The sequence below is a fragment of the Orycteropus afer genome, unplaced genomic scaffold, assembly GCF_000298275.1.
Source record: "Orycteropus afer afer isolate SDZICR_OR568_19922 unplaced genomic scaffold, OryAfe1.0 scaffold00404, whole genome shotgun sequence".
Taxonomy (NCBI): Eukaryota; Metazoa; Chordata; class Mammalia; order Tubulidentata; family Orycteropodidae; genus Orycteropus; species Orycteropus afer.
Genome location: NW_006921991.1, coordinates 2,204,599 through 2,217,138, shown reverse-complemented (window position 1 = coordinate 2,217,138; position 12,540 = coordinate 2,204,599). Strand labels below are relative to the sequence as shown.

The window sequence follows — 12,540 nt, the reverse complement described above, 5'->3', positions numbered from 1 at the left end:
CAGCATGTTTGGCCTTGCAGTAATAGGCCTTGGGTTACTGCTGTCTTCCTCTTGTGAGATTAGAGGAGGTCAGAACATGTGGCCTCCTCGCCGTTTTTACAGTTGGTGTCAGTTGGTGTCAGTTGGTAGCAGCTGGTGTCAGAAGTGGGTCAACCATCCTATGAATACACCTACTCTTCACTTACTGACCACTGTATTGTCTGAAATTTTACATTTACAACAACAGTAAAAAAATCTACTATCCAACTATTTTGTGCACTAAGGACATGTCTGGCAGTAACAACCACTGAGGCATGAGGTGAGAGGAATGCTGGCTGTGAGGGTTAAAGTTATATATCAATTTGGTGGGGCCATGATCCTCAGTCATTTGGCAGTTATGTAATGATGAAATTTGGCAGTTCCATAATGATGTAGTCATCTTCCAGTTTATGATCTGATGTGGTCAGCCTCCATTTTCACATAATGCTAATTTCTGCACAATGGCCTGGCCTTTGAACCCTACCCATGTTGTTAAGTGAGGAGAGGGTACAGTGATTTTCCCCACGTTTGTCTCTACTCCCCCCTCCTCTTCTTCTCTGTAGCCTTATTGAGTGATTACATCGATTCCATGTTTGTAACTACCATCTATGAGCCACCAACACCCACCTCTAATTTCTAGCCAAGACTTCTGTCACATAGTAAAATGTGTTTCCCCAAAATATGTTGTTGTATATCCTAGCCTGTATACCTGTGGTTATAATCCCATTTGGAAATGGGCTGTCTTTATTATTTTAATGATGCTGGATTAGTGTCGGGTATATCTTGGGTCAATCCTTTAAGATATAAAAGAGATTAAACAAACAAGCTACAAGCAGACATGGAGGAAAAGAGATGCCAAGCCACATGGAGATCACCAGAAGAGAGGCTCAGAAGAGATGAGGACCTTCCTCTAGAGCCAACAGAGAGAAAAATCCTTCCCCTAGGGCTGGCATCCTGTGAGAAAATAAATTTCTGTTTGTTAAAGCTACTCATTTGTAGTATTTATTATAGCAGCACGAGATAACTAAGACAACCTCTCTCCTGGGTTCTAAAGAAGTATCTTTGTCCTAACTTGCAGAAAAGAAGGGAAGCATTCAGAAATCATACCAGGCATCACTAAAAATCTGTAAAGAAACTGAGAACACCTGCGTAATCAAACCCATGGCCTAATCACCCAACCATGCATCTCACCTGCTAACTTAGGGAACACCTACATGCACTCACTTTTTCCTCCTCCTTTCTGATTGATTAGTTTATACCTAGTAACCCACCAGCCACTCCTCGGAAAGAAGGTTGAGCAATCCACGTCCGTAGTGATACCACCTCAGAAACCTAAGGAGCGGTCACTATGAGTCGGGTCTAACTCGACAGCAGTGAGTTTGGTTTTGTTTTTTGGAACAGCAGTCTTTTTTCCGTCTTTCTTTGATGGGCATGGTGGTGATATACCTCACAGAGTGATCAAGACCCAGGAGCCTATTTTCTGCTAACCTGTAGCTCCAGGGGCTTAAGCGGCCAGGATGCCGCTGTAAAGCTGAAGAAAGAAAAAATTAACTTCTGTGTGGGTAAGCTGGTCTCCAGAGAGACATCTACCCTTCCCTAAGCACTGAGTTGATGTCTGGTATACAAGTTATTACTTAATTTTTGCCTCAAACTAAAATGCCTCTGAGCTCATCAGTCATCTGTCTTCCAGAGTTTCTCTGATATCTGGGGCTCCTTCATCATTACAAGCAAAATCTTTGCAGCTCTACTGGGCCCCCAGATGGGATCCTGTGGCTCTAGCTCTCTCCTTGGGAAAAATACCTGGTGTGTTGAGCATTTAAAGCACTAGGCCATCTCCAAGTGACATGGGTCTGGGACATCACTGGGACCTCCTGTCACATCCCTGTGTCCACCACCCACTTCTCCATCTTCTTAGTGGGATTTCTCCCGACACATGCTTCCATATCTGAAGTCAATGCACAGTGTCGTCTGGGATGCTTGAGTCATGGCAATTACGTCCCCCACATCCAGACCTCCTCACTGAATGGCCTGCCACCACCTTGACACTTCCTGCCACCAGCCAGAAGGAAAGTTGTTAATTCTGTTCTGCCTGATGCAGGACGGAGCCAGAGCCTCCATGAGCAGTCCCACTATTGCAACTGGAAGGTCATGCACTCCCAGCACCTTCAAAAGCCCCTTCCTCCCCTGAGCCTCATGCCATCTGCTGTGGTACTGTTGAACCCTTCTTCTCACTGCCTGCCATCAACTCCCAGAACATACAGGCACCCGTCTGGGAAGACACCAGCTCAGGGCCATCGGCTTCCCAGACTCCAGGACTACCGACTTCCAGAGCCTTTGATGGCCATGTGGGCCATCCAGCCCCAGTGCTGGCCCCATCTTCCTCCTCCCCCTGACCCTTTCAGGCTCTGTGACTTTCCTTCATCCTCAGTCCCCCACACTGGTGGAGCCACCTCTATGGATGTGTATCTTCAGAGCAACTCTGCCTCTGAAATGCTAAGCACCAATCTCCCCTCCCTTTCTGACCACCATCGCCATCCTTCCAGCCATCAACTTCTCTCACTCTTGCTCCCATGACATCCTCAGTCACCTCACCTTCTGCCTTCTAGTTTCACACGCTTCCCCTCTGTCCCACTCTGTCTATAGCTGAGGCCCTCGCATCCCTACTAGCAATCACTTGCCCTCTCCATCTGGGGAGTCCAGGCCAGCTGGACTCTGCTGCAGAGCGGGCCAGACTCCCTCACTACTTGGAACAAAGGCTCGGCCCTAGCTTCCCTGCACCTTGGGAAGGAAAAGGGAAAACACTACAATGTGGGGTGCCTGTGTTTGGGAGTTTGGGAGGATTAACAAACCTGTTCTGGCCAACTCAGCCTGCTTTAACCTCTTTACCTATGGGGTTTACTGTCTTCTGAGGGCACACGCCTGCTCTCAACCCTCAGACAATCATTAGAGCTCAGGCAACTGCTTCTCGCCAGCATCTCCTAGAATCTCTTTCTCTTTTTTTTTTTTGACCTTTTCTCACGGAGGTGTCTGAACTGGTTTTTATTCAACTGATAACATATATTATTAAACATATCATATCAAAATAGCCGTGTGTGCAGATGCGTATTATACCCACAAGAAACTTTAAATGCATGTAGTTATATGAATATATTTATGTTCAAACATCAAAACAAATAAACAGGCTGTCTACTCGTAAGTTCCTTTTCTTCAAATACCAAAAAAAGGAGTGGCTGGGACGCTCTTGGCACCACAGCCACTGTGGGTAAGTGCTGGGCTGGACGGAGCAGCAAGACCTGGCCTCGCACACTGTGACATCAGAACCGAGACATCCCCAGGCACACACCTGAAAACAAAGGAGGCACCTCTGGCCTAGGACACTCTCCTATCATCATTCAAGATTTAAATCAATCCTGGTACTGAAATTTTTTTTTAAGAGTAATTTTTTTTTTTCTGTTAAAATTCCATCTTACTTTCCAGAAACGGGAAGAACACTCTTAAAATGGTTGAACATGGTACATCTGAGAAGAGGGCTTTCACACTATGAGGGCCTTCACACAAGCTTCTGCTTGCTCACACTGAGCACAAAATTGCTTACGAGTGGCAGTCCCATTTCTCCTGTCGAGCTGATGCTGTCATAGCAACCCTATAGGACAGAGGAGAACTGCCCCAGAGGGTTTTCAAGGCTGGAAATCTTGAAGGAAGCACACTCCCTCATCTTTCTCCTGCAGAGAGGCTAGTGGGTTTGAACTGCCAACCTTTCAGTCAGCAGTGGAGCAATTAGCCATTGCGCCACCAGGGCTCCGTTTCTCTCCTGTATAGAATACCAAACCCCACCCATTCCCATGGAGTCAATTCTGACTCACAGTGACACTACAGGACAGAGCAGAACTGCCCCATTGGGTTTCCAAGGCTGTAAATCTTTATGGAAGCACAAGACTCTAGTTCTTCCTAAAATGCTGCATTCCTTTTTTTCCCCTAAAAGCTGCTAGTTCTTGTTTAAATAAAAGGAATTCGATCTCTTCTGCAAGCCACAGTTGGCAGCGAGCTTTCTGGCTGGTGAGAGAAAGCTCGAGCCCAGACAATGCAGCTGGCGCTGCAACGCCTAGTTCCAAAAAGAATGGCAAACGACGAGTGGGTGTCTATTTGTGCAATCATTTGTCTGTTAGTCCGTCTGTTCATCCATCCACCAGGACAATCCTGGTGATGATGTGGGTCACACAGCACATAATACCCTTTCTCTGGAGAACCAGTAACACACAATCATTTGAATTAAGTGAACAGTTCTACCTCAACTAATTTGACAGAACAAAACTAGTCCATAAACCAGTGGATGTGCTGTTCAATGTAAGTGCTTAGCAATAAACATGAAGTGCATTAAGTATTAACAAACAGTAAGCCAGCTTTTCTTTTATGTTGAAATCCAGGTTGCCTAGAATGTAAGGCACATGAGTTGAAGAGCTGATACAGAGGCTGGGAAGAACAGGAGGAGAGGCCACAATGACCAAACGGTAAGCCCTGGCAGCCTCTGGGCCCCTGGTTCCGGTTCAGGGACCATGGCACTTAACAAGTGTCTGTCAAATGAGCAACTCCCATATGCTCCATCCTGTGAGGTGTGAGGCTGACAAAACACACTCTTGATCTACTTTCAATCTGGTAAAGGAGTCTGGGGGTGGGAGCATCCCAGTCACAGCATATGGGGTGCAGGACCAGGCCAGACATAGGGCCAGGCGTTTGGAGGAGTGCAAACACCTGGCACAGGCATTGGTAAGGGAAGGATCCCAGAAGAAAGGCTGCTAGCTGGGCTCTCTAGTCAGGGAGGAGTCACAGGTGCAGGAGAGGTGGCACACCACCAACTTGCCAGAATCTAGAGCAGTGGTTCTCACAGCGCGGACGTGCACCGACAGCACCAGGAGCACCTGAGAGCCTGTGAGAGCGGGCAATTCCCAGGCCTGCGGACCAGAAACTCCAGGGCTGGGGTGCTGAAATCTGTTTCTAACATAAGTTTTCCCGGTGGTTCTGATGCAGGCTCAAGCTTGTGAACAGATGAGTTGGAACAAGCCCTTCCTACACTTAACCGGCTGAGCAACTGGCCAATACAGGTTCTGGCTCCCCAAGCGGCTCCCAGTCTCACTGAGTCCTCCTGTTCCGAGCACTGCCAGGAAGCAATCTCAGGGCTTCTCCCCTGTTCCCCCTGCAAACTAGCTCCTTGAGGGGCTGGATGGATGCCGTCCTCCTTTCCAAAGCTGCTCAGATGAAACACACAATGCTGAGAATGACTCTGTTTCCCACTGGCTGCCATACACGTGCCCTCATGCATCTTCCTTAGTGACCTTCTAACTTATAACTGGACATTAGGAAAGCTGCAGGCAGAAGGGAGCTAAGCAGAGGCAGGAGGGCATTTGGGCCTCTGTGAGCTCAGCAGTTGGGCTATGCCTCCCCCATGCTCACAGATCTAATCAATGGCTCATGAAGCCAGCACCTATCAGATAATGAGGTTTGAGAACAACCCTAGCAGGCAAGGAAGCAGGCGGCATGCCATCAGATCATTAGAGAGCTGCAGGAGTACTTTGGAAATGGTTATTGAGTTCATAGAAATGTTTGTAGTCCCTAGAAGACTAATAGCACTTGCCCAAGCATGACTTGATTCCCTTTCAGGGAATGTGGAACCTTTGTTGCTCTAAATCTTCTCATTGTTTGTGTATTTCCAGAAGTGTGGAGGCTTACATAACCTTTTTCTTCTAGTGCTCGCCTCTGGGCCGACCCCACCACTGTAGTGGCCCTTGCTAAGGTCAACAGAACTGTCAGGCTGCATGTCATGTGCATGTGCAAACAGCCCCTGCTATCAGTCAGTGGCAGAGAGCATGCCACGCAGGGGCCTGACAAACCCAACAGTGCCCATGTTCTCAATTTCCTCAGGGGCTGACTGTGCAGGTTTGACTGGGCCTTGCTGGGCTGCCTGCAGAATAACATACATGAACCAGCTGCTCCTCAAACACACTCACGTGCCTGAGAGGAGTCCCGGTTGGGTGGCCGGTCTGGCACGTGGGCATGTGTGCACTGCAGCTGGCTGAAATTCTGACATCGCTCAACCCCTCATGTCTCTACCTGCCTTGATATGTGGGCATGAGTGTTTTGTTACTGTTGTTGAAACAAAGTGAGCTATTCTTGTCTTACTGCAGTATGCCCAGTGTGATAAACCAAACCAAATACACTGCTGTCAAGTCAGATCCGACTCACAGCGACCCCTCCTTGGGTCCCTGTGGCGGTATCACTCCGGAAGTAGATTGCCCAACCTTCCTTCCAAAGAGTGGCTGGTGGGTTTGAACCGCCAGCCTTCTGGTTAGCAGCCCAGCGTGACAGGCAAGAGTAAAAATGACAATGAAAATAACACTGGTTTATAGGCATGGTGCTAAGGACTTGGGAATAATGGCCTTCCACCCTTAGGTGCATTCCACTGTGATTCTCAGTTGACAGATGGAGACAGTGGGGTGAAGAGAGAGCAAGTCCAGAAGCTTGTCTGACTCTAACGTGCATGCACCGAAGCCCCACGTGGCTCTCACCATGCAAACTTAGCTCTTAAGGAAAAAAAAAAAAGAGGGCATAACTGCACGTTGATAAGTACAAGTCAACAGGTCCAGGTTACTGGTATATTACACCAACACGTGTAACCTACATATAATGGTGGAAAGTTCTCGCAAGGAACTCATGGTGAGAATTCAGCAAGTGTCTTGCTATGTGGCAGGCACCTTAGTTGTGGAATGTACCATATTTGACTCTAATTTCACAATACTATACTGAACATCCAGCCTGCTAGTTAACAAATATTAGTTGTGCCAGGCACACCTCAGAACATGTGCCTGAATAAAGCATGTCCCTTGCCTTTGGAGGCTTTCATAGTTTAGGAGCCAGTGACTGGTGCTGGCTTCCACGATAGGGCCTTGTGGTGACAAGCACAATGGGCAGAGTACAGGGGGCCTGGGGGTATGACAGGAGGCACCACAGGGCAGGGAACAGGTCCCCTGATGTCACTGAGCGAGTGTGAGGTGCACACAGATGTCAGCAAGACACCCAAGTGGGTAAGGGTGGGCGTGCCATGCACTGCCAGTCAGGGGAAAGCTGGCGTGGCTCTAAGGAAGCATAGTTTCCCGTGTGGGGGCAGAGCCTCCCTGCTGGTGGCAGATGCTTGGCTGCTGACCCTGTAACCCACATGGCGCCTCCTAACCTTGCACTCACTTCTGACCAAACACAGGAGCAAGGACAGAAGTGGCCAGAGTCCTGGACAACTTTGCTGAAGGACTCAGAAGAAAGCCTTGTGCCCTCCCTCCTGTTCCCTTCCCAAGGCCTGCACACATGAAGCCCTTCCTGTGTTCCACAGTCGTCCTGCCCACCCCCAGGAGTGAGCACACAGCAGTACCTGGCATGGGTCAGAGGACCCACTGGTCGTTCCGGCCTTCTTGGGGGCAGCGCACCAGGTCTATTGAGAGAATTGGTCTTAGGTGGCCGAGGTTTTTTTGGTGGTATGGCAGGAACGGAGGGCTTCTGTAAATCCAGTTTTGGCTCTCTCTCTGGTCTTTCTTTAAATCATTGTTTGAAATTCATAAAGAAAACAGATAGATCCAGTGTAAGTGACAGGACTTAGGTACAAAGTGCTTGTTTCCCGCTTTAAAAAAAAAATCATGGTTGACATTAGTGAAAATGAAGGGATGAGAGGAACATCATTATCCTTCGTCATGTCAGAAACAGCCCTATGGAGCAGCAGCTCCCTGGCCCCCTCTTCCACATCTCTGCTCCTACTGCTTCCTCTGCCTGGAATGTCCTTCCAGGCATTGCCCATGCTTCACAAACTCCTACTCATCCTTCAAGACATGGCTAAACGGCGACAACCGCTCCTTCCCAACAGCTGGGTATGCCTTCAAAGGTCGACTTATTTAATTCTTGACCCAAGCACCTAAGGGGAGCCCTTCACAAACGGGCTCTGCCTGGACCCCACTACCTCCTGGGTGTTGGCATGCTTGGCACAGCCTGCTTGGCTGTCAGCTCCCAAGAGCAGGGCCCACGCCTGGCCATGGCCGTGAAACCCTGACAGTGCCCAGCGCATGGCAGGGGCTCGGGAAATGTCTGATGGGCTTGGCAAAGGTCCCCCAGGACCTGCTTGTTGTGGGAAGAAAGAGGCCGACACCGCTCAGGTCAGCACACGGGAAGGGCCAGGAGCCAATCCAAGGGGGAGAGTATCAGGGAGCAACAGTGAGTTCTGGATTCTTTTTGTGTACAGTTTGAACTTGGAAGGTAAGCTGGGCCACACAGGTATTTTCTTTCCAAGGATTTTTGGAGTCACAGCTATCAGCACAAAGCTGGAGCCAGACTTGGTGGCAAAACTGTACAGTGTTCAGTGACACTTTCATGTTTTCTGTCCCCAACTAGCCTTGTCCTGTGCATGGTCTAAAAGCACACATCCACATTCTCTTTCTAAAGACAGAACTTCCGAGAAGTGCCAACTGGGTGTAAGTAGGGAACTTAGGTTTACTTGGAAGGTGCTCCTCAGAACACATTTTACCTGCAAAGTCAAATTTATAAATGTTGTCAGGGTCCACAAACCAAGTGGTAAAAGCTTTAAACAGCCCCCAGGGATATTAAGATAGTGCTGTGCTCACCCCCACAGCATTTCATTGGATAAATATGCACCAACCAGGAATGCTGGGAACACATGGACTGGTACACGAGAGTGAGATGAGGAGGGGCTTGTCAGGAATGCAAAGGAAGGGAAACTCTCCTGCCAGGCAATGGGATGGGACCGGAGAGCCAGTGGCCTGCACAACGAAGGGGAAAGGAGGCTTGGGCTGGCTGAATGAGTAGGGCTAGTTCCCTATTGACCAGGACTTCTGCCTTCCACTGTGACACAAAGCACAGACTCATGGGACCAGTGGTGTGTGGTTGCTTGGCCAGCCAACTACGGCAGTTGTTCCCACATAAGCCAAGTCCATGTTAGTCAGAATGGAGCAGAGGAGAGAATGCCCTCACCTCAGAGCTTAGTCTGACACAGACAGGGAACAGCTTTGGGATATTTTGGGTTTTTCACAGCATACCCTTGCATTAAGGAGCTATTCAGACGGCATATGCTCACTGGCTATCTTTGCAGTGTGTCTGTTACATAGACCTGGGCTTCACAATGAGGTTTCCACAACTCAAGCTTTAACTGTTCACTGTGAAAAAAGAGGTATAATTTCTTAAGAGACTGTAATGGTAAAATTTTTGGCAGGTTGATGTAAAATATTAAATTTCACAATAAAATTTCATGAGGCCACCAAGGAACACCTCTAAATAATTATATTCATTAATTTAGCATTGCTCTTGTGACTGAAACATAACTGCTTCTTAAAATGGAATATGCTGTGCCTCTTGTTCATAAGAGTAACACGGCACTTTTCCCATAAAATGTGTGATCAATCAAATCGTAGCTGCCTAAGAGAAAAATCCCTTCCACAGCCTGCAGACTTCTCTGGGAGAGACACTCAGGACAACAGGAGTCAGACACATTGGCAAAACTGACCGCAAGACCAATGGGGCATGGAAGTAGATTGCCCCACCTTCCTCATGCAGAGCAGCTGATGAGTTTGAACTGCCAACCTTCTGGTTAGCAGTTAAATGCCTTAGGCACTGTGCCACCAGAGCTCCTTTTCATGTTAAGCTACTACTCTGCAAATGCTATTTCTCACCACTTTGAGGAGTTCCTGGGTGGCTCAAATGATTAAGAACTTGGCTACTAATGGGCACAGCCTAGAAAACCCTATGAAGTAGTTCTGCTTTGACACGAGGTCACCATCAGTCAGAATTGACTTCATGGCAACTGGATTTTTTTGAGCCTCCAGGTACCGAATGCTTTTCCCGATTATGCCAAGTGTCCCTGGCCCAACATTTTTCACCAAGGATATATGTCTGTAACATAGTTAGCCAAGGTCAAGGGCCCAGCAGCGACAGAGGAATAGAGCTCTCCTTTATCTGAATGGGAATTTAACAAAGCCATGTCTATCCTTCAACAGGTAATGAGTATCCTGAGGTACCAGGCACTGGGGGGAGGCCAAGCTAGCTATAAAATGGGGAAGACACACCTTGGCCCTCAAGGACCTTCTAGTTGTCACCACAACTTCAGGATGCTGCTGGTGTGGGCAGGGTGGTGAGGGCAGAAGCATCACTACAGAGCCTCAAGTTGCTGGCCTGGTTGTTTTTCATTTGATGAGAAATTTTGGCTCAAAGAAGTGCCACATAACCATCCACTAATTCCTTAGAAACAGGATGTTTAAAAGTAATCAAAACCAAGCCGTAATTACCATATTCCAAAGAAAAAGTAAATTCTGGGCTATCAGGATGAGCCCTATAACAGATAGCTTTGCCTACTGCTGCTCTGGAAGTGCCAATGAAGAATGGATCTCATACCTTTTTCTTCTGTTCTGTTTGGAAGCGTTTCTGGTCTTTCAGGAGGTATCTTTTTAATCTCATGTTTTCTCTCAGTGGTGCCTAGAGGGGAAAGGATAATAGTGATCAGAAAATGTTTTCTCTATTTGTTTATGCAACCACCAGCTTTTAAGTATTTATAGGTACAACACAGCCCCACTGCTCATCTGTCATTTGTCATACTGTGGTGGCTTGTGTGTTGCTGTGATGCTGGAAGCTATGCCACTGGTTTTCAAACTCCAGCAGGGTCACTCATGGCGGACAGGTTTCAGTGGAATTACAGACTAAGTCAGACTGGGATGGAGGAGCTGGTGATCTCCCTCTAGAAAGGTTTGCAGGCCAGTGCAAACCTGAAGAAGAGCAGGGCTGGAAGGTGGGCCCCTCAGGTAGGAAGGCACTAAAAATACGACTGGGGAAGAGCTGCCTCCTCAAAGGAGAGTTGACCTTAATGACGTGGATGGAGTAAAGCTTTTGGGACCTTCATTTGCTGATGTGGCACAACTCAAAATGAGGAAAAACAGCTGCAAACATCCATTAATAATCAGAATGCAGAATGTATGACATATGAATCTAGGAAAATTGAAAGTTACCAAAAATGAAATGGAATATAAAGATCAACATCCTAGGCATTAGTGAGCTGAAATGGACTGGTATTGACCATCTGAATCTGAATCAGACAATCATATGGTCTACTATGCCAGGAATGAAATACTGAAGAGGAATAACATTGCATTCATCAACAAAAAGAACATATCAAGATACATCATGAAGTAAAATGTTGTCAATGATAAGATAATATCCATACACCTGCAAGAAAGACCAGTGAATACTACTATTATTCAAATTTACCTACCAACTACTAATGGCAAAGATGGAGAAAGTGAAGATTTTTACCAACATCTGTACTCTGAAATTCATCAAACATGTAATCAAGATACATTGATAATTACTGGCGATTGGAATGTGAAAGTTGGAAACAAACAGGACTGATAGTTGGAAACTATGGCTGTGGTAACAAACTATGCTGGAGATACATGATAGACTTTGCAAGACTAATTCACTGCAAATACCTTCTTCCAACAACAATAAACACTATACGTGTGGAACTCACTGGATGGTATACACAGGAATCAAATCAACTACATCTGTGGAAAGACAATGAAGGTCAGTATCATCAGTCAGAAGAAGGCCAGGGGGCAACTGCAGAACATACCATCAATTACTCATATGCAGGTTCAAAGTTAAACTGAAGAAAATTAAAACAAGTATACAAGAACCAAAGTACCACCTTGAGTATATCCTACTTGAATTTACAGATCATCTCAAGAATAGAATGGATCCGTTGAACACTAATGGCCAAAGACTAGACGAGTTGTGGGATGCCATCAAGGCCATCATATATGAAGAAAGCAAAAGGTCATTAAAAAGACAGGGAAGAAAGAAAAGACCAAAATGGATATCAGAAGAGACTCAAACTTGCTCTTGAATGTAGAGTAGCTAAAGCGAAGGGAAGAAGTGATGACACATAAAAGAGCTGAACAGGAGATTTCAAAAGGCAGCTTAAGAAAATGAAGTATTATAATGAAATATAAAAAGACCTGGAGCTAGAAAATGAAAAGGGAAGAACATGCTTAGCATTTCTCAAGCTGAAAGAACTAAAGAAAAATTTCAAGCTTTGAGTTGCAATACTGAAGAATTCTATAAGCAAATACTGAATGGCGCAGGAAGCATCAAGGGAAGATGGAAAGAGTATACGAAGTCACTGTACCAAAAATAAAGGGTCGATGTTGAACCATATCAGGAGGTAGCCTATGATCAAGAACTAGCGGTATTGAAGGAAGAAGTCCAAACTGAAGGCATTAGTGAAAAAAAAATGCTCCAGGAATTGATGGAATATTAACTGATATGTTTCAACAAATGGATGCAAGGCTGGAAGCACTCACTTGTGTATGCCACAAAAACTTGGAAAACCTGGCCAACCAACTGAAGAGATCTACATTTGTACCCATTCTAAAGAGCTCTGGTGGCATAGTGCCTAAGGCATCTGACTGCTAACCACAAGGCTGGCAGTCC

The 12,540-nt window shown here is 46.7% G+C and overlaps 1 protein-coding gene across 1 annotated transcript in view; it reads right to left on the bottom strand.

Annotated features, from left to right (window-relative positions):
• Nucleotides 1–12,540, bottom strand: part of SH3KBP1 (SH3 domain containing kinase binding protein 1) — a 370,819-nt gene that overhangs the window by 53,546 nt on the left and 304,733 nt on the right. Inside the window, exons 11-12 of the mRNA XM_042782665.1 lie at nt 10,450–10,530; nt 7,433–7,592 (exon numbers count right to left, since the gene is read on the bottom strand). Coding sequence (XP_042638599.1) covers nt 7,433–7,592; nt 10,450–10,530 — 241 coding nt within the window. The remainder of the gene's footprint in view (nt 1–7,432; nt 7,593–10,449; nt 10,531–12,540) is intronic.